The sequence below is a fragment of the Esox lucius genome, chromosome 12 (genome assembly GCF_011004845.1).
Source record: "Esox lucius isolate fEsoLuc1 chromosome 12, fEsoLuc1.pri, whole genome shotgun sequence".
Lineage (NCBI taxonomy): Eukaryota > Metazoa > Chordata > Actinopteri > Esociformes > Esocidae > Esox > Esox lucius.
The window spans coordinates 27,490,727-27,513,865 of record NC_047580.1 but is presented as its reverse complement, the minus strand read 5'-3'; the positions used below and the strand labels follow the sequence as shown (position 1 = coordinate 27,513,865).

At 39.9% G+C, this 23,139-nt stretch overlaps 1 protein-coding gene across 3 annotated transcripts in view; it reads right to left on the bottom strand.

Annotated features, from left to right (window-relative positions):
* Positions 1 to 725: 725 nt before the first annotated feature.
* The window catches only part of LOC105013672 (formin-E), a 44,914-nt gene continuing 22,500 nt past the window's right edge, over positions 726 to 23,139 (bottom strand). For 2 of the 3 annotated variants that reach the window (XM_020051499.2, XM_020051500.2), the window contains exons 11-17: positions 19,450 to 19,536; positions 9,991 to 10,143; positions 7,021 to 7,150; positions 6,884 to 6,916; positions 5,764 to 5,861; positions 4,813 to 4,896; positions 726 to 1,260 (exon numbers count right to left, since the gene is read on the bottom strand). In XM_020051499.2, the coding sequence (XP_019907058.1) occupies positions 1,159 to 1,260; positions 4,813 to 4,896; positions 5,764 to 5,861; positions 6,884 to 6,916; positions 7,021 to 7,150; positions 9,991 to 10,143; positions 19,450 to 19,536 (687 nt within the window). In that variant the 3' untranslated portion in view covers positions 726 to 1,158. The remainder of the gene's footprint in view (positions 1,261 to 4,812; positions 4,897 to 5,763; positions 5,862 to 6,883; positions 6,917 to 7,020; positions 7,151 to 9,990; positions 10,144 to 19,449; positions 19,537 to 23,139) is intronic. The other variant, XM_020051501.2, reaches the window with a different exon arrangement.

Below are 23,139 nucleotides of genomic sequence, written 5' to 3'. Positions count from 1 at the left end.
GAACACACTTCATTAAATGTTTACACTCTATGTTCTAAATCTACTCATTCACCTGCAATTTTCATCAACAATTTATTTGATGATTACACACTAAATTACGTATAATTTTGTTTTGTAACGACACACAATGTGGGGTCCTGGTACACAATGCTGTTGGTTCACAGTTAGTGACTAACCATAGTTACGTTTCTTTTCCTGTCCTCTGATTAAAATGTCAGACACAGATGAGCTCTCTCCAATCTAACATAAAATCAATCCAAAGTATTTTTCAAACTGTTTCTAACAGTGACCATTTTGCTGCTGAGGTATCAATTGCAGGAGAGTGAGGGAGGAATGAGAAAAAAACAAGATCCATTTATGGTGGCAAACGGCATCAGGTCTTGTCCTTGCTCAGTGAAGGCTGTTCCTGGAGTAATGGACAAGAGGATCTGTGTCCCCAACAATGTGAAGAGAGTTTACATGTTTGGAGGAATTAGGTGATCAAATGGAGTGTGTTCCTTGTGATTCAGTTCCCTTGCCCTCAGACAGCTGGGGGTCGCACAGGCATTGGCATTCCCCCCCACCACCGTGACATCAACTCAGTAAAGATGTCCGATCCACGTCAGACAATTTGTAAACAAGGAATCATCAACAGTTAGTGTAATGTGGCAAATATAAAGAATTGTTTTAATTTCATCATTACACACTCAAAAGGACAAAAAATTTAAACAGGGTCTCGGGAAAACCAAAAATGTTTTAATGTCAAATATATCTGCCTACACATAGTATTAGACATATTAGACGTATTAGACACAGCTGTGAGCAGAAACAACAGCTATTTATTCCGTTAGAAAGCCAGGTTTTTGGACTCCTGAAAGACCACAGATTGTGCGGCATCTCAGTGCACCCAAATTACAATCATTATAATAATGACCGTGACTTTCCAGTATAAAAATGCATGTACTCAATAAATACTGTAAATTGCCCTGGGAAAGAGGATTTGCAAATTACGTAAATGTTTCTTTTCGGGGATCTGAAGATTGATCACCGATCAATGCGATTTCTAGGAAGCCCTCAATAGAATTTAACATAAACTGTATGTATGTTACAAAGTAAACAACAATAAACTGGAATTGCAATATCTCATGATTCATACATAGTAACTCAAAGAGCAAATTGTTATCTGATTTCACAATGTGCCTTCTTGAAGTTGTTGATGAACTGGCACACAAAGCCGAACAGCTCCTGTGAATCTTGATCTTTTGGCTCCCCAAATTTTACCTTTGAGGAAAAAGACAAATAATACAGAGTTTTATTTTTGAGTCAAGCCCTTCATCTGCTCTCATTCTTTCAGAGGTCATAATCTTTAACATGGCAACCCACAGTTAATAACCCTTTGTCTAATTCCTGGGGTTAACACAGTTGTTCCTGGCTTGGTTTGGATGCATAATGTACCTCCAGTTCATTGCTAACTCCATTTGTAATAATAAGCTGATAAACTGCCTGAGCATGGAACCAATTACTAGACTTAAATATCTTAAATGAGATAAAGTGGTGGCCATGGCATAAATACATGTCTAAGGTATTTTCTCTTCACGATCACAAACCAATACAATGAGTATGTCATTAAAACATGCCACTCAACAGAGAGGCTAAAGCAACAACACAGCGAGACTTATGGATATTCTTTAGATTTATAGGCATTTAACCGCTGGGTATACACTTATAACCATAAAGTAAAGGCTTCAAACCATGTAGTATAGGTTTTTAACAGTACAGTTTAGGCAATTACCATTGCCTCCCCATCTGACTGCAGCAGTTCTGTTCCCCTGGGGAGCATAGGGACAGTTCTGATAATGTCACAGATATACAGTGGATATAAAAATCTACACACCACTGTTAAAATGCCAGGTTTTTGTGTTGTAAAAGAATGAGCCAAAGATAAATCACGTCAGAACTTTTTTCACCTTAAATGTGACCTATAACGTGAAAAATTCAATTGAAAAACAAACTGATATCTTCGAGTGGGAAAAATAAAAAATTACTAAATAACCTGGTTGCATAAGTGTGCACACCCTTAAACTAATACTTGGTTAAAACACCTTTGATTTTATTACAGCGCTCAGTCTTTTTGGGCAGGATTCTATTAGCATGGCACATCTTGATGTGGCAATATTTGCCCACTCTTCTTTGCAAAAGCACTCCAAATCTGTCAGATCTCCTGTGCACAGCCCTCTTCAAATCACACCACAGATGTTCAGTTGGATTCAGGTCTGGGGTCTGGCTGGGCCATTCCAAAACCTTAATCTTCTTCTGGTGAAGCCATGCTTTTGTGGATTTGGATGTGTGCTTTGGGTCGTTGTCGTGCTGAAAGGTGAACTTCATCTTCAGCTTTCTAACGGACGCCTGAAGGTTTGTGCCCAAAAAAATTTTTGTGCCTGGTATTTGGAACTGTTCATAATCCCCTCCACTCTGACTAAGGCCCCGGTTCCAGCTAAAGAAAAAAAGCCCCAAAGCATGATGCTCCCACCACCATGTTTCAGTGTGGGTATGGTGTTCTTTGGGTGATGTGCAGTGTTGTCTTTGCGCCAAATATACCTTTTGGAATTATGGCCAAAAAGTTCAACCTTGGTTTCATCAGACCTTAACACATTTTCCCACATTCTTTTGGGAGACTGGATGTTTGTTTTTGCAAACTTCAGCCGGGCTTGGATGTTTTTCTTTGTAAGAAAAGGCTTCCATCTTGCCACCCTACCTCATAGCCCATTCATATGAAGAATACGGGAGATTGTTGTCACATGTAACACACAGCCAGTACTTATCAGAAATTCCTGCAGTTCCTTTTATGTTGCTGTAGACCACTTGGAAGACTCCCTGACCAGTTTTCTTCTCGTCTTTTCATCAATTTTGGAGGGACGTCCAGTTCTTGGTAATGTCTCTGTTGTGCCATATTTTCTCCACTTGATGATGACTGTCTTCATTGTGTTCCGTGGTATATCTAATGCTTTGGAAAATATTTTGTACCCTTCTGGCTGATATCTTTCAACAATGAGATCCCTCTGATGCTTTGGAAGCTCTCTGGGTACCATGGCTTTTGTTCTGAGACGCAACTAAGAAAATGTCAGGAAAATCCTACTAGAACAGTTTAACTTTATTTGTGATTAATCAGAGTCACTTTAAATGATGGCAGGTGTGTAATGACTTCTATTTAACATGAGGTTCAATGTGATTGGTTAATTCTGAACACAGCCACATCCCCAGTTATAAGAGCACACTTATGCAACCAGGTTATTGTAAGTTTTTTTTTTTAAATGTTTCCTCCTCCAAGATTTCAGTTTGTTATTCAATTGAATTGTTCACATAATAGGTAATATTAAAAGTGGAAAATGTTCTGACATGATTTATCTTTCTCTCATTCTTTTACATCACAAAAACCTGGCATTTTAACCGGGGTGTGTAGACTTTTTTATCCACTGTAAGCTGTGTGAGGGTCAGTCTCTGCTCTCCTCTCTTCCTCAATGTACCTCTCTCTCTCTCTCTCTGTCTCTGTCTCTCTTTCCCTGCTGCAGAACACCATTATTGGTGTGTGTGTCTGTGTCTGTGTCTGTGTGTGTGTGTGTGTGTGTGTGTGTGTGTGTGTGTGTGTGTGTGTGTGTGTGTGTGTGTGTGTGTGTATATATGCGAGTGAAAAGGTGTGTGGCATAAAGTTTGAGGTGCAGGTATTTTACTGTGGGACCCACTATAACACAATTTTCTGGCAAGCCTTAGGCTCACCCTTCACCCTGTCAAGACTCACAACTGTCACACAGAACCCAGCAAAGTCAGGTGGACTGGGATGATGGATTATGTTCCTGGAAATGGGGGAGGTTGGAAAATGCATTACTTTCTTTGAAAATACATGTTCTATTTGGGTTTTGCTTTGTTCCAACTGGGAACACACAGTACATACAGTAGGCCTATGCCAAACATGACAAATGGATATATAAGGAAATATGTATGATTCCACAACAAAAGTTGGTGAATATCGCATTGCATATATTTGGTCAATTCGGTAAAGCAAATCTGGATCAAGTGACACATTGTGATTGGTACTGTCTGTCTGAGAGAAAATCAAGAATACTGCAGAGTACTACGCATTTTAGTGTAGTACTTACCAAACACTTTTGTCGAATACAGCAGAATTCTATACTTCAATCTGTATTCTCCCTTTTCTACTCTCCTCCCATTTTCAGGATGTCCAAATCACATTTATGGCCTTGGCCGATTGCAGCAAGGAGCTTCAGAAGAGGTTTGAGATGTTTTCTGTGATGCACGTCTCCCCAAGCGATTCTACATTTCATGACAGTGATAAGTCAACCAGGACTTATTTTCCGGTTTATACGTCCAGTATATAATAGCCCATTCTCAGGAACCAAGAACCAAGACTGAATTTGCAGGCACACAACCTACTACTAGGAGTGTGCAGAGACGAGGCAGTCGGTTCAAAACCCTGTCCGTCGTTTACATGAACCCGATCCTTTTCACATATTTCTCCCTAAAACCATTCATAAGATGTTTAAGGTTTTCCTTACCAAAAAACGTGTGTCCAAAATGTGTTTTAGTAGAATCCTTTCCCTCCTTAAAGTTTAAACTTTAGGATGAAAATAATTCTAACAGTGTAGAACTTACCTTGAAAAATGATTTATCTGAAATATACTCAATCCCCTCTCCACCATTCTCCAAAGGGGAGAGAGATAAGCTAAGAAACAATCGGAAAAAGGCTCATCTTGATATTTTAGGAGTGAAGTAACCATCTATCTCTGAGGCATATTAAAAGAATAACTCAGGGATTACCAATATGTCACTGTAGAGTTTCATCATCTCCTCACACCTCTTTGTCAGCAGGGAGAGATCTGTGCTGTACTTCTCAATTGCCATCTGGAGTGAGAGGGAGAAAAGTGACTGGTGAGGAGATACTGCTAAGCTTTTTCATTATTTGATATAAATCTAATATCAGAACACCTGCCATGCTAGTGAGATCCAACACCTTCTCTTCTCTTCATTTGGATCATGAACACCTGTTTTTTGCTATTGCCCTCACCTGTGTTCCTCATCACTGTTCCTATTTAAGTTCCTTGCTTTGTATCTTTTTGGTCATCATTAAATCTAGCTACTGTACTTGACTTAGCTACACTCATGTAAAGGGTAAAACAGAACCCTCTTTCAAAACAATGAAACTATAGCTCAAAATGACCTATGAGTATTCAACCCTGTTTAATTAAACCTATTCTTTCTACATTTTGAACCACGTAACAAGTCCGAACCAGAAAACAGAATGCACATCAGTTAGAAACAGAGAGCTAGCTTCTCTTTTCACTGGGACTCTTTGATCGGTCACCTGGACAGAGGTGTAAACGGTCAGCAGTTACATTTAAAAGGCTTCTCACTACTGGCAGCAAGTATATACATACTCTATAACAACCCAACACCATGGAGGACTGCAATGGGAATGGAACATTTGGCTCAGAAATCAGAAATAATTTATGATTATTCTAACCAAATATATCAAAGTGCAATTTCACATGTGTGAGATTTTCACATGATGGTTTCAATCACATTTCAAGCTATCATTCAGACTCGAGGTGAAAACTTTTTTCTACTCACATGGGAAAAGGTATATATATTTATTCAGTGTGTCAAAGTTTTACATGTATTTGAAGGAATATTCAATAAGTCTTTCTGTATATTAACTGAAAATTGAGACAAGACCCATTTGAATAATCTTTTAAAAAATTGCTTCCTTACTTTAAGGTCTTTGGAAAACCTTTGGTGTCGATCGCCTTGGTTTCTTCTCTTGTATGTTTTCCTGTACTGAATGACCTTCTGCAACTCATTCTTGAGAACTGGAGGGAGACAGTGTGGTCATCATCCATCATATGTGATCGCTGAAACAAACCTCTATTTTAAATTCCTTTTTTCTCCCTTCTCCTGCCTGAATCAAATGGCTGATCTGCACTCATGTCCATTGTTTGTCTTCTGCCAAAAGTCATTATTTTTTATAAAAGTAATTATAATAATAAACTATTGAAATATAGCACTATTATTATAATTTCAAATTATTTGAAGAGCAAAAAACAAATAAGAAATATCATTATATTGTAACAGGTGGGCACGGTTTGGCTTGAACAGAAAGAGTTGGTCAGAGGAAAATGTTTGATGATAATTAAATAGGCTTACATGCAGCTTCTGTTTTGTCATTAGCCTACTTTTTAAGAGGCTAAATATATCCTAGTTCACCAGAATACTGTGATAAATCGATGGAAATTACTTAAAATCTAGTTGACATTGGTCCCTGCGTCTCTCACAGAGCAAGCATGTTTAAAGAATGGAGAGAAAATGCAATTAGGCCAAAAAATAAAAAGAACAAGGTTTCTGGTAAGATTTCAGATAAACCTATAGTAGTTGACATGGCATGTAGGTGATATATTATAGGCTTTCCATCCTGGGTGGCATAGCAACCTAAGGCACTACATCACAGTGCTCAGAAATCCACCACCATCTAGGTTCAATCCATGCGGTGCTGTATCTTTAGACAACTGTGGCTCTTTCTGGGAAAGGCCAGATATTTTCAGCATGAATGGAATTTTCCTAGCCTTGATACCCTGACTTAAAACCATGGAAAGGTCTTGGGTGCATTCATACGAATGTTAGAACCCTACTTTCTAAATGGATCATAATCAAGAGCTAGGCAACTCATGGAAAGCCTAAATTCCTTATTACGACAGAAATTTGGATGAATGGAAACATGGGTGCACAAAAAACACAGTCGCTGTTCTCACTGTACCATTAGATCTCAGCCCCGTAAAGACCACTCTTGCTTTTACAGATACATTATTGAACACAATAAGAAACTTGATAGACTCACCATCCACTTCAGCAGAGAGCCCTTTAATGGAAGCTGACCAGACAGACAGAAACACCAAAAATAATTTACCTAAACTGCCACAATTGAAACCTACAGTGCAGATTTTCAGGTCTCTGACCAAAATCTTGATTACTTACCTCCAGGGACAGTTTCGAATTCCGCCAACTCTTGGGGAAAAGTGGCCAAGCTGGGTTCATGCAACATGATCTGCTCCACAAGGGCATGCATCAAGGTGAACTTCCTGTCTGACCCACGAAGCTGGGAAAGCTATGGGGTGTGGAGGGACATTGGAAGGTGATGCGAAACTACATTATAAAAATAGTTTATTATGAATAAGATAGAGAAAACACGGTTTTGGTCTAGACAGACACCATCAGAAAATGACTGAGGAGATGCGAGGTCATGCTGGCACACCACCCTGCGCGTTGTTGAAAACATCCGTGAGGATTTGGAGAGAATCAGAAATACAGTACTTTCAAGGAGCTTCCTTTTTCCCTTTTCAGATGCTGAGGGTGAAAAACTGATGAAGGCCCTGGTTTACTTCTGATTTCAGCGCTGATGAAAACCCAGGTTTAAGTAATATACACAAACTTAATGTTGCATGGTCAAAAGCAAGAAACACAGACAGAGGCCCAGATCGGCAGTCATTTAAGCTGAGGAATCAAATCAGATAAGCAGTGTTGGACTACTGTGTAAACACTGACTGCATAGGGAACTCTTCCAAAAAATCTTGCATTTCCTTTCTCTCTGCCCTAATTAATTAATTTGAGTCCTTATAAAAATGCTAATCACCACTTTATCTCAGCAGGGTGTCTTTTAGAAAGCGCCTGCTTACTCTTTGGGGTTAAATACAGATTTTTAACCTATAATACGATAGTTAAAAGAAAAAGCCAAGGTTTTGTTTTCAGCATCTCATAGTTGGAGTCACTGATGCCTTGCTAGCAATACATACACATGGAAATCCACAGGGGACAACACGTTTGACCCTGGTCTGGTTATCACAGGCTCTATAATCTATACTTTAAATTAAACATTAGTCTCAGGAGAATAATCCTGCACTGTGAAAAGCTGCTCATGTGCTCCTCCTTCATAAGGTTGGGAAAACTAGCTTATCTAGCTAAGATTTTAGAAGCATTACTAAATGTACATCTATGCTCTTTTCTGGTTTTAAATGTACACTACCGTTCAAAATGTTGGGGTCACTTAGTAATGTCCTGTTTTTTGTCCATTACAATTGCATATAAATTACCTGAAATACAATGTAGGCAGATTTTGGAAATGACCATTGTAGCTGGAAATGGTTGATTTTCAATGGAATATCTACATAAGCATACAGATGGCCATTATCAGCAACCATCACTCACGTTGTGCTTACTAATATGTTTATCATTTAAAAAAGCTAACTGATCATTAGAAAACCCTTTTTCAATTGTTTTAGCCAACTATTGCTCACATTTTACATTACTGATGACATTTGAAATCCTGTGACCAATTTATTTCATACAGATAAGAGTACTGCTCAATTTCCGTAAACAAAACCTCACAATCTGATTTTCAAGAATTACAGAAATTATTTTTAGATCTTTAAATAGTACAAAAAAAATGAATGCTTTTATTTAGGACCCAGAACTCAAATAACTTTGAAATGGTTGCACTGGACATTAAAGTTCAAATTAAAGTTCTTTCTAGTAGTGCAATATTTTGGTATTTGGGTTGTTCACAAGATGTAATTTAAAACATGATGCTAAATAAGTGACTAGGTTGAAAACAAAGACTGTGAACAGCGCTTTATATGTCTGTTTCAGATTACATATGCACGTGCAGGTTCTACTTTTTAAGTTATACATGACTCTACCCTTCTGATTACTTGTGTGACAACTTCAGGAATCATTTCTATTATATTGTATGAAGCAGTGGGTTGGTGCTTCCTTTATGTTAGATAAAAAATTCTGTTTAGTATGTTTCAGGTTCTCAATTCATATATTTCAGGTTATTAATGCAAGACAATTTTTAAAGACAATTTCAGTGTAATTAGTTTTTATAATAAAACTACATAAAATTGCTAAATGATCCATAGTATCTCCATCTTAAAACAATACCATATGTCAGCTTGGTACAAATAGCAAATTAAGGGGGAAAAATAAATGTATTTTTAAGGTTACTGGAAGTATAAAAGTTGTTTTTAACCACCGCAATAAAGATCATTCTAAACTCTTTCTGTTAATTAATTATTGAAAGCACAGTTATAACACAAAAACAACTGGAGTGGTAAGTGTTCTGTTAATGTAGGAAAGTAGTTTAACTTTTTACAATCCTTGCTATTTTTGGGGAATTTCCGCCTGGATTTGGTTACTTAGTGTAAAACAAATGCCAAAGTGATGCATATATCCAGAAAGTAGACATCCTAAGCTTTCAAATGGTACCAGATATGAGCTAAACACGTTTTTTAAATAAATGTAAATTGTTAATAGATTGTTATGGACGCCATTTTGGATTTTAAGAGGTTAAACAAAAAGAAACGTTATCTTTTATACCTCTGATAAAAATGTTATGATCTTTCTAAAATACTAGCAAATGCTTGTGATTTATATTTTAATTGAATTGCAAAAGAGACCTCTAATCCTTTATTGGGACTTATTCCATAGTCTTTTCTAGTTTAAGTTGTTTATCAATTTGTGGTTCAGGGTGTCCTCCATTGATCATCAACTTAAGATAAAAACACAACCTTTATTGCTTTCTCTAAAGTTCAGTTACAGAAGTATATTATCATCCTGATCCTGCCATTGATTTAAGGAGGGGGGTCTTTGTCTAGTGGGAAGAGACTTCTGGAGTGGAACAGGCTCTCTTATTACACCTCCCAGAATCAGAACTTCCACTTGATGGCCAGGCAGTGAAACAATCTGTATGTCAGACCCACACACACTCATTAGGAAGGACCCCGCTGAGTTGGATTCATCCGAACAGTTAGAGGAGGGACAGTAGGAGCGATACACAATATTGCACCAAGAGGAGGAGGGAGACACCTCAATGTACATCAGTGAGAATACTCATTAGCCTAGTACTAGACACTCCAACACGAGTCAGACAAACAGCAGAGGAGCACCTACTTTAGTTAAGGTGGAGAGGCGGAATCCTCTGGCCTTTCCTTTCCCTGCGTTCTCGTTGAGATAATTGCCGATGGCCAGCATGTGCTCAAGCACAGAGACAAACAATTTTGAGCCGTACAACTGCGTGCACATCCTGATCTTCTGGTTAATCAGCTGGAAGACAAAAACGGCAGTCCACGACAAGTCATTGTAATTTCATAGCGTATGCAGGCTATTGTTCACAGCAGATGTATGTCTAACACATCAACCATTCCAACTCGGTCTTGGTGGACGTGATCATGGAATTACTTGGGCTTGACCTGCTGAGTAAATGAATTGTCAATATTACATTTTAATTTGGTTTCCTTGAATCTCAGCATGTTACCTAGCAACCAATACAAATCTCCTCTGAATAACCGAATAGGTCAAGAAATCTGTAATTGTTTTTGGATGTTTTGCTGAAGAGGTCTTGTTTGTACAATTTTACATTGGTTTTCTTAAATGTATTTTTTTTCTTTCTTAAAGAAGCAGTATTTAGGACGATTGATAAATATACAGAACTCTTGTCCATTATACATCTCTAAGCTGAAGCCAGCCACTTAAAATGAGAGAGAAGCTAATCACAATTATAGAACAATACTTTTTATTTTTATGGACAGAATTTCTAGGCGCAGCCAGGGGCCGGAGGGTGTCAGGTTTGGGGACCACACAATTTCGTCTCTGCTCTTTGCAGATGATGTTGTCGTGTTGGCCCCTTCTAACCAGGACCTTCAGCATGCACTGGGACGGTTTGCAGCCGAGTGTGAAGCGGTGGGGATGAAAATCAGTACCTCCAAATCCAAGGCCATGGTCCTCAGTCGGAAAAGGGTGGCTTGCCCACTTCAGGTTGGTGGAGAGTGCCTGCCTCAAGTGGAGGAGTTTAAGTATCTAGGGGTCCTGTTCACGAGTGAGGGAAGGATGGAACGGGAGATTGACAGACGGATCGGTGCAGCTTCTGCAGTAATGCAGTCGATGTATCAGTCTGTCGTGGTGAAGAAAGAGCTGAGCCGCAAGGTGAAGCTCTCGATTTACCAGTCAATCTACGTTCCTACTCTCACCTATGGTCATGAGCTTTGGGTCATGACCGAAAGGACAAGATCCCGGATACAGGCGGCCAAAATGAGCTTTCTCCGCAGGGTGGCCGGGCGATCCCTTAGAGATAGGGTGAGAAGCTCGGTCACCCGGGAGGAGCTCGGAGTAGAGCCGCTGCTCCTCCACATCGAGAGGGGTCAGCTGAGGTGGCTTGGGCATCTGTTTCGGATGCCTCCGGAACGCCTTCCTGGGAAGGTGTTCCGGTCCCGTCCCACCGGGAGGAGACCCCGGGGAGGACCTAGGACACGCTGGAGGGACTATGTCTCCCGGCTGGCCTGGGAACGCCTCGGTGTCCCCCCGGAAGAGCTAGAGGAAGTGTCTGGTGAGAGGGAAGTCTGGGCATCCCTGCTTAGACTGCTGCCCCCGCGACCCGGCCCCGGATAAGCGGAAGAAGATGGATGGATGGATAGTACAGTACTATTGTAACTTTCTTCATCATGATGAACAAGCTTTAATGAATTAGCAGCCACCATTTCTGCCCTGGGTCAGTGCTGTATTGAGTGACTTTGCCCAGCTTTTGCTGCTGAAGGTACAGAGAGGTGATTGAAAAATGTAGGGGAAGGTTTCATGGAATTAGATTAAGTAATGCCATATTTAATTAAATGCTCCTTTCATTAATTAGGTTATTTAATCTTGAACCATATGATACATCCACACTAAACTCGTGGCCACAGACATATGAAATGTTTACTTTACATTTACTATTGAATAATTATTTACACATTTTACCATAGATTGCCATAGTTTCCAATAAATTACCAAAGTAATCAACTTTTCCGTAAACCTTTTGAAGGGCTTTTGAGGGTTGAGTAGCTTAAACCCAGGTGAAATTATTTTCGATATTGAAGTAAATTGTCAGTCAGACTAGAAAGATGAGAACACTACTGAGATATAATTACTTTGGCTTATACGATGGACCTCCACATTCAAGTAAATGTGTTTTTGTTACATTCCAAAACGAATTATTTCATTTCATTTCATTGCAGTTATCATTATATATCATATGCTATCATTCTAACTACACAGTATTAATTTAGGCAATTGTAAGTTATATCCAGAACAATTCTAAGAAACAAGCTGCACTCTGCCCAATATTAATAGCATGTCACCAAAATAGGAAAATGGGATGGATATTATATCTCAAGACAGACATTATATCTATATAACAAGACAGAATTTCCAGGTTTGCAAGTAAAATAAGGAGGAAGGAAAGAAGGACAGGTGGAGGGAAGACAGAGCAGCCCTCTGAACTCCCCACAAACACCCACCAACACCACCCCACCCATGTCGGTAAAACCAGTACCTTATGCTCACGTTTGAAAGAATTTAACAGAACAAGAAACAAGAAATTACGTTACATTTTCCGAGACATATTGAATAAGACTCGAGACATTACATTGTTTTGTTTTGTAAAATTGCTTATATCGATAGCTTGAGGCGCCACCTTCTGACATTTGCCCCATTTTTGATAGAGCCCCTCCAGAGTTTTGGAAGTGTGAACACTATTGTGTGCAGTGCGTGCGCATATATCGCTCAATTTGCCGGTGTGAATTCTACTGATTATGCAAACTAAGATGTGTCTAAGGTTTTATTCTCTCTCAATGTAAACAGGCCCCTAGCTGAGTATGTAAATCAGGTATTAAAGTGGGCAACCTCACCCAACACTCATAGCAACACACTTTTTATGGATCAGAAGTAAGTCTTTCTTAGTAGAAATCTCATTAGTGGTTTTCCCTATTTTGTTAACTCCTTTATCTCTCTAAATCCACAAATAGCCATGGCTTAACAGTCAACACTGTATATGAATAAAGAAGATCCTACAAAGCTGACTAAAATTCATAATTCTACCAATGGTGTTGATAAAACACCAAGCGCATCTTCAGTGTGGAGAAGTATACTTCCCCCCCAGGGCGGTGAGTTCTCCATTTTCCGCCCTTACGCCCTGCCTGTCAGATGGTAGCCAAATCCTCCTTAATGTTTCCGGCTTAAAAAGTCTGCCATTTTAGAGAATCCCAAAGACTTACACTGCTCATGGACATAGAAGAAGAAGCACCAGGCCCTCTCCTTGTTTATGGCATAGATTGTGTTCTGTTCTGATAGACAAGCAGGCTGTTTCATCTCAGGAATGACAAATCATGGAGTCCTTCCTTTGGGGACTGCTTTGGTACAAAATGACCATAACTTTGTTATTCAAAACACCAATTTGTCAGTTAATTAATTCATTTAGTTAATTAATGTTTAAATAAACTACCCTAGCATTAGAATTTTTGACATTATTTAACCAGGAAAGTTGATTAAAACCAATTCTTGTTTACAGCAACACCCTGGGAGGAGTGCGACAGGGGAAGTTGTGTTTGTGGTGCATGCTTCAGTTTGCGGTCTGCCTCACCTTTTGTTGTTTTCTGTTCAGTTATGCCAAGAAAAACATAAAAGGTTCCTCTACAGCTCTGCGCCTCAAGTCCTGCCTCTCGACCATGACAGTAAACATAAAAATATGTGGAATCAGATCCAATTGTTTTAAATCGGAAGGATTTAGGCCTAAAAAACGTTCAGCCTATGTTCAATTCCAGATTACTCAAAACATTTAGAGAGAAAAAACATTTAACACTATTTTGGGACTCCCAAAAGTGTCTGTACATGCTCCACAGATTATCTACTATCATTTTAACAACGTACAAACCCATACCCTAAACTTAACCTTTGTCCAAACCTTAACCCTTACCCATAAACTTCTTTGAAACATTACCCTAATTGTGACCTTAATACAAACCTTTACCCTTACCCTAAAACGTCTAAACATAACCCTAACCTTACCAAGAGGTTCATTATCTAGAGATAGTAGTACGTTCAACAAACTTTCAACAAATTATCTACAGAATCTCTACAAATGGAGATTTTTTTAGCTCATTATTCCTGTACATTGAATGACTAATTATACAATGACAGTGGGGTTGACTATGTGCATACTGTGCACTTAATTTGAGGGTACATAAATATCAGATACATAAAAAACAGCACGTCCCCCCTTTTAGATTAATACACATTCTGAATCCTACTATTGTTGCCAACAGCTCAACTGATCGCTTTGCTATTTTTGTCTTGACCTCTCAACATTCACCTATGAAAAACCAACTGACATTTACATTGTCTTGTGAGAATGTGGCTTTTTTCACCCTCTTTAATGACTGTGATTATTTTTGAACTCTTGGTTGTGAAAGCCAACTGACATTTACATTTTCTCCAGAGTTGTGGGTATCTCTTTCCCACTGGCCATCTGAACATTTGAATATTTCAAGGAACAATCTCTCTGATGACTCCCGCTCCACTGGTTCCCAAACGGATTTTTTGACCTGCTGGTCATCTAAATGTGCAAATACATTGATGAATGGGCAAGGTAAAAAAAAAAGGCAATGTACTTAACCCGGCACAACCAGAAGAGGACTGCCCACCCCCTACACTTTCTAGGTTTCTTGCTGATTACCTACCTTTAATACTCAGTTTTTCCTAGCCACTGTATTTCAATATCTCACTGCTGATTATTTGCTTGTTCTATGTTTTAGGCTGGGTATCTAGAGTATATAAGCATTTTGTGACAACTACTGAAGTAAAAAGCTCTTAATAAAATTAAGTTTATTGATTTAAACCTGATAAAAAGGCTGTGTACTCATCTCCACCCAGTACAGCCAAAAGAGGACCGTGCACCTCCTGGAATAATGGAAACATCATTCAGAAAAGGATTGTTACTTCAAAGAAACAAATTCACAGTTAAAAACACCAATGCAGTGGTTGCCTTAGCTTGACTGACAATATATACACTCACCTAAAGGATTATTAGGAACACCATACTAATACTGTGTTTGACCCCCTTTCGCCTTCAGAAATGCCTTAATTCTACATGGCATTGATTCAACAAGGTGCTGAAAGCATTCTTTAGAAATGTTGGCCCATATTGATAGGATAGCATCTTGCAGTTGATGGAGATTTGTGGGTTGCACATCCCAGGGCATGAAGCTCCCGTTCCACCACACCCCAAAGATGCTCTATTGGGTTGAGATCTGGTGACTGTGGGGGCCATTTCAGTACAGTGAACTCATTGTCATGTTCAAGAAACCAATTTGAAATGATTTGAGCTTTGTGACATGGTGCATTATCCTGCTGGAAGTAGCCATCAGAGGATGGGTACATGGTGGTCATAAAGGGATGGACATGGTCAGAAACAATGCTCAGGTAGGCCGTGGCATTTAAACGATGCCCAATTGGCACTAAGGGGCCTAAAGTGTGCTAAGAAAACATCCCACCACCAGCCTGCACAGTGGTAACAAGGCATGATGGATCTATGTTCTCATTCTGTTTACGCCAGATTCTGACTCTACCATCTGAATGTCTCAACAGAAATCGAGACTCATCAGACCAGGCAACATTCTTCCAGTCTTCAACTGTCCAATTTTGGTGAGCTCGTGCAAATTGTAGCCTCTTTTTCCTATTTTTAGTGGAGATTAGTGGTACCCGGCGGGGTCTTCTGCTGTTGTAGCCCATCCGCCTCAAGGTTGTGCGTGTTGTGGCTTCACAAATGCTTTACTGCATACCTCGGTTGTAACGCGTGGTTATTTCAGTCAAAGTTGCTCTTCTATCAGCTTGAATCAGTCGGCCCATTCTCCTCTGAACTCTAGCATCAACAAGGTATTTTCGCCCACAGGACTGCCGCATACTGGATGTTTTTCCCTTTTCACACCATTCTTTGTAAACCCTAGAAATGGTTGTGCGTGAAAATCCCAGTAACTGAGCAGATTGTGAAATACTCAGACCGACCCGTCTGGCACCAACAACCATGCCACGCTCAAAATTGCTTAAATCACCTTTCTTTCCCATTCTGACATTCAGTTTGGAGTTCAGGAGATTGTCTTGACCAGGACCACACCCATAAATGCATTGAAGCAACTGCCATGATTGGTGGTTTAGATAATTGCATTATTGAGAAATTGAACAGGTGTTCCTAATAATCCTTTAGGTGAGTGTATGTTGCTTGGCAGTATACACCGATCAGCCATAACATTATGACCACCTGCCTAACATTGTGTAGGTCCACCTTTTGCCGCTAAAACAGCCCTGACCCGTCAAGGCATGGACTTCACTAGACCTCTGAAGGTGTGCTGTGGTATCTGACACCAAGAAGTTAGCTGCAGATCCTTTATGTCCTGTAAGATGCGAGGTGGGGCCCCGATGGATCGGACTTTGTCCAGCACATCCCACAGATGTTTGATAGGATCGAGATCTTGGGAATTTGGAGGCCAAGTCAACACCTTGAACTCGTTGTGTTCCTCAAACCATTCCTGAACCATTTTTGCTTTGTGGCAGGGCATATTATCCTGCTGAAAGAGTGCCAGTGCCATCAGGGAATACCATTGCCATGAAAGGGTGCACATGGTCTGCAACAAAGCTTAGGTGCGTAGGTGGTACGTGTCAATGTAACATTCACATGAATGGCAGGACCCAAGGTTTCCCAGCAGAACAATCCCCCGAAGCATCACACTGCCCCCTTTGCCGGCTTCCCTCCTTCCTGGTGTCAGGTGTTCTCCAGGTAAGCAACATACCCAGCCATCCAAGTGATGAAAAAGGAAACATGATTCATTAGACCAGGCCACCTTCTCCCATTGCTCCATGGCCCAGTTCTGATGCTCACGTGCCCATTGAAGGGTTCTTTTGGCTTGGACAGGGGTCAGCATGGGCACCCTGACTGGTCTGTGGCTAGGCAGCCTCATATAGAACAAACTGCGACAGAACAGTGTGTTCTGACACCTTTCTATCATTACCAGCATTACCTTTTTTAGCTATTTGAGCTACAGTAGCTCGTCTCTTGGATTGGAACACGCAGGCCCGCCTTCGCTCCCCAAGTGCATCATTGGTCGCCCATGACTCTGTCACCAGTTCACCACTTTCCTTCCTTGGACCACTTGTGATACTTTTGGTACTGACCACTGCAAACCGGGAACACCCCACAAGGGCTGCAGTTTTGGCAATGCTCTGACCCAGCCGTCCAGCCATCACAATTTGGACCTTGTCAAAGTCGCTCAGATCCTTACGCATGTTCACTTGCAGCCTAATATATCCCACCCAATGACAGGTGCCATGATAACGAGATTATCGGTGTTATTCACTTCACCTGTCAGTGGTCACAATGTTATGGCTGATCGGTGGATATGTGTCAGCTATAAAAAAGGTATGACAATTTGCAATTATATTTGAGTGGTCAGTGCTACATGAGGCAACTACAATAGTTCTAAAGAGCACAAAAAAGACAAATATTCACAGAAACTGCAAAGTAAATCAGTGTGTCAAGGGAAACAGTCTCAAAAACATTGACAGCATATGTTAAAAATTGACAAATTGCATAAGCAAAGAGGATCATTTATTAATTATTACAATTTGTAGTCTTAATATGTTCACCCGGGCACAGCCTGAAGAGTACTGGTCACCCATCTGAGCCTGGGTCCTCTCTAGGTTTCTTCCTAAATTTTGGCCTTCTTAGGGAGTTTTTCCTAGCCACTGAAATTCAACACTACCGTTGTTTGCTCCTTGGAGTTTAAGGCAGGGTATTTTGTAAAAGCACTTTGTGACAACTGCTGATGTAAAAAGGGCTTTATAAATAAATTTGATTTGGATTTGGAACAGTAGTCACAAGTCGAAGCTGACCGACATAAATGGACAGACACTTAAATGGATATTGAGCAATGCCTCAAAATCTCAACCTCGAAAATTACCAGAGAAATGAATCACCACCTCTGTGACCCAGTTTCAACAGAAACTGTATGTTGTGAGCTTCACAAAGCAGTAATTCATCGCAGGGCTGCCATTTGGAAACCACTTGTATCCAACGCAAAAGAAACATAACTTGGTGTAAGGAGCACCAAACCTGGACCCCTGAGCAATGGCAAAAAGTTAGTCTGATGAGTCATGTTTTGCCCTGTTTCCTACAGAAACAGGTTTACATTTGGAGACAGCCAAAGGATGCCTTCATCCCACACTGTCCACAGCCTACAGTTGGGGGGTTTCTGTAAGGGTGTGGCCAAGGAATATAAAGCCATTTTACAGGACCAGGTGCACCCTACGTTGCAAACACTGCACATTTTTGATCGCTGCAATAAACGTTTTGATGAATGGTTAATAATGGATTTCTAAGCCTAAGGTTAAGGTTTTTCGAACCCTTAACAAATGTCTTCTTATTATGAAGTGTCACAGGCAGGGGTAACTATCACAACAAACTATCTTTAGGGCCTGAAGTCTGGTGAAGTACAGGACAGACAGTATGCAGTAAACACTCCTTTCCTTAAATGTTAATTATGTGTTATCAACGCTTTGCTACTGTCTCTGAATTGCAATTAGATGTCAGACTGTATGTTTTTATGACAGGTGGATGAAAAAGGTTTTTACACAATGTGTGGAAGACATTTAGCTTTTACTATATTATGGTTTAAGGTGGAACATTTATTTGTTGAATATGGTGATAAAAAAGAATTAGCTTTTTACAAATGTAGAAGGGCATGTAAAAGTGCCTCTCAGGCAAGTCTTTCATGAGTGGAATTTAACAAGCCATCAACAAATGAAAAGGGGGAACAAAATACTTTAGTTTTGCTCTAAGAGCTGAGATCCTTTTAAAGAGAAAGGTTTTGTTTATGTCTAACTTTTCCAGATGTCATTTTCTTTCATGTTAAAACCACGATGAATAAAGATGAACATTCTTTATTGGAGAATTGATTTCTGTTCTTCTTTAATACATATTTTTTAAATTGCAATAATAACCTTTTCAGACTGCATGACTGGAAAAGGTTTTCATGCAAATCAAAATGTTGATAACGCACAATTGACATAAGTTAAGGCATGACAATTTCAGAAGAAAGTTTCAACAAAGGAAATTCTTAATCATATAATCATGAGAAAGCCCTGCAAGTGACTGTGAGTGGGGGAAAGATCAACATACAGGGGATAACACTGAAAGGCAAACAAAACACATACCATCCATTATCCTGAGCACATACCTGATGCTTGAAATACTGTAAGTTCTCAAGTATAGTCTACCCTAATTTATTTCTGAATGCTCTACCTGAATAGAAACAAAACAGTCACAGTGAGTTGTTAATTCACACCAGAGAGAGAACACAAGCTTGGGCATAATGTAACAGGTGTTTCTGGATGCTGAATTCTGAGTAGGCTAACTTTGACTGCGTTCCATATGGTCTACCGCTCAGAATGCCCATCCAACATTGCATGTCAAACATTGTCCAGTCATGCTAAGCAGTGTGCTTGTGTTGGTATGCTAATGCTGATATTGGGACAGTTCCAAAGTCAACTCACCGGCTGCAGATCCTCCATGCTTATGGGCAGCTCTCGTAGAGTCAGCAGCAGGTCCAGTCTGGTGCTCAGGTAGGGAATGTTGCACAGCTTTAATGGGGGAGTCACTTGTATAAGTAATGCAGTCACCAAATGCTGACAAACCACACACGAACATGCGCTCACACACACACACACACACACACAATATCCCACATCCTATTTACATGTGATTATTCAGATTTATTTAAATAACGTTCAGTCTGCTGTGATCTGCATATGGCACAGTACGATGGGAAATAAATATTCCTTATTCATAAAGATTACATTCAAGTCTTCTTCTCTCACCTGAGCAGCTATATCTAAGGCCTGCAATGTCGTGGTGTTTAGTTTGATTTAGTAGAGAATCTGAAGGCTTGACACCTTGAAACGATTGACCGATCTGCCTGGTTGACCTTTTAGGTTGGATGCTAACCTCTAATAAATCACTCTGGATTGTCACAGAAACAGTCTGATTCATTCTTAGACGTGTCAGGCGTCACAACACTAGGGCCTTTGTTTATTAATGTGGGATTAGTGAAAAATGTTAGGTTTGGGCTTATTTCTTGAGCCCTGTGATTGTTCAGCTAAACATTACATACAGCTGTCTTTTGTGACAAACAGTTTTCAAGGCTAGATTATTAATAAAAATGCTGATGTAAACAACCAAAATCCAAACTATAGTTTGTTTGTTTTGCATTTGGGTCATCTCAAAGTCTGGGATGTTAGTTATCGCCAGAACGTCTCTACCTGTTAACTTCTCTGTGCACAGAGTACCATTTCCTGAAGAACGTGTCTGGCTGATCCTACTCCTTGGAGCATCTGCCACCCCTTCTGCCCATCATCAACCAGATGGGGTTCCTTAACAGTGTATCTAGTGTTGAGAAGCCTATCATATATTATGTGTGAGAGGGAATAAAGGTGAATAAGGATATAGCAGCACTCCATAAGGAAGAAACGCATATTATTATCATGCCAATCATTGATGCATAAATTACAGTGCAGACTGTCAGCTTGAATTCGAAGGAATGTTCAACCATGTCAGGTTAACTTTTTGTACATAACCCCCTATATCAGGGATGTTAATCCTGACCAATGAGAAACTTACACAGGCATACATATAATACCCGCCCAGAACAATTGACCCACACCATGTTAAAGCTCCATACAGGATTTTTAGACGATGGCCAGAGCTTATCTATTTCTACAACATCTTACATTAAAATGTAATTATTGTAGTATGATATGTTTGGCCTTAGGTTAATCCTGTTGTCCTGCTTCAGATGTTTCTGTGAACAGGCTGTTTTCTTGTGAAACAACATACACATTCTTGCTGCCTATGTTTTGATTCAGAGCTGGGTTTCATTTTAAATGTTACCGCCCACAAGCAAAGTCTCTTATTAAAAAAAACTCCACTGAGTTGCAGCTGAACCGGCTTTTCAACAGAATTGGTCACACTGCCATGGAGCAAATTAAAATATAAAAATATAAACCATGCAAACATGTTTTTTCACCTCCATGGATATAACATGATATTATTGGTGCTGTTTCTCCTTTTTTTGCTTATCTGTAAAAACAAGTCAAGAACATTGTAAAAATAAAGGAATTTTTAAGTCTGTCCCCCAAACATTCATGATTTAACCATTACTTTAACAGGCAGATTGATTTACCCTGGACAATCAAAACAAAATACAAATGAATCCAACAAATTTGTAAGTGGTTTGGAACTCTGATTAACACAATTAACCCAGCCATATCACCCTAATCCACTAAAATATGCTTACATTTCAGAAGGTCTTTTGAAACAACTCTTACATAAATGGGGAATTATCATATTTTTTACAATTTCACAGTATCTTTCCAACCACATTGTATAGAAATATATACAGTGAAAAAAAGGATTTGATCCCCTGCTGATTTTGTACGTTTGCCCACTGACAAAGAAATGATCAGTCTAGAATTTTAGTTGTAGGTTTATTTGAACAATGAGAGACAGAATAACAAGAAAATCCTAAAAAAAACACTTGTCAAAAATGTTAGAAATTGATTTGCATTTTAAATAAGTATTCAACCTCGCTGCAAAACATGACTTAGTACTTGGTGGCAAAACCCTTGTTGGCAATCACAGATGTCAGACGTTTCTTGTAGTTGACCACCAGGTTTGCACACTTCTCAGGAGGGATTTTGTCCCACTCCTCTTTGCAGATCTTCTCCAAGTCATTAAGGTTTCGAGGCTGACGTTTGGCAACTCGAAACTTCAGCTCCTTCCACAAATGTTCAATGGGTTTAAGGCCTGGACACTGGTTAGGCCACTCCAGGACCTTAATGTGCTTCTTCTTGAGCCACTCCTTTGTTGCCTTGGCTGTGTGTTTTGGGTCATTGTCATGCTGGAATACCCATCCATGACCCATTTTCAATGCCCTGGCTGAGGGAAGGAGGTTCTCACCCAAGATTTGACCGTACATGGCCCCGTCCATCGTCCCTTTGATGCGGTGAGGTTGTCCTGTCCCCTTAGAACCCCCCCCCCCCCCCCCCAAAGCAAAATGTTTCCACCTCCATGTTTGACGGTGGGGATGGTGTTCTTGGGGTCATAGGCAGCATTCCTCCTCCTCCAAACACGGCGAGTTGATGCCAAAGAGCTCGATTTTGGTCTCATCTGACCACAAAACATTCACCCAGTTCTCCTCTGAATCATTCAGATGTTCATTGGCAAGCTTCAGATGGGCCTGTACATGTGCTTTCTTGTTCAGGGAGACCTTCATGGCGCTGCAGGATTTCACCTTCATGGCGTAGTGTGTTACCAAATGTTTTCTGCCTTGAGATCATTGACAAGATCCTCCCGTGTAGTTCTGGGCTGATTCCTCACCGTTCTCATGATCATTGCAACTCCATGATGTGAGATATTTCATGGAGCCCCAGACAGAGGGAGATTGACAGTTCCTTTGTGTTTCTTCCATTTGCGAATAATAGCACTGTTGTCACCTTCTCACCATCCCAGCCTTGTGTAGGTCTACAATCTTGTCCCTGACATCCTTGGACAGCTCTTTGGTCATGGCCATGGTGGAGAGTTTGGAATCTGATTGATTCTGTGGACAGGGTTTTTTATACAGGTAACAAGCTGAGATTAGGAGTACTCCCTTTAAGAGTGTGCTCCTAATCTCAGCTCGTTACCTGTATAAAAGAAACCTGGGAGCCAGAAAACCTTTGGATTGAGAGGGGATGAAATACTTATTTCACTCACTAAAATGCAAATCAATTCATAACTTTTTTAACATGCGTTTTTCTGGATTTTGTTGTTGTTATTCTGTCTCTCACTGTTCAAATAAACATACAATTAAAATGATAGACTGATAATTTCTTTGTCAGTGGGCAAACGTACAAAATCAGCAGGGGATCACATAATTTTTCCCCTCACTATATATACTAAACAGAACAAGTCTCACTTTGTTTGTCAAATTAATATTTACTTAAAATGGGGCAACGAAGTGTAAAAAGTGCTATCGTTTTTTTAATAGTTCATCAGATATGATAATACTGTTAATTAAAGCAGTCTGCATTTAAACCTTTAAAGTGCTGGAATATGGAGCCAAAACTAAATAAATGAACTGAAATTCACACAGTCACACGCAATAGTGCAATATCTGTGAGAGACGAAACATGTGCTTGATGATCTCA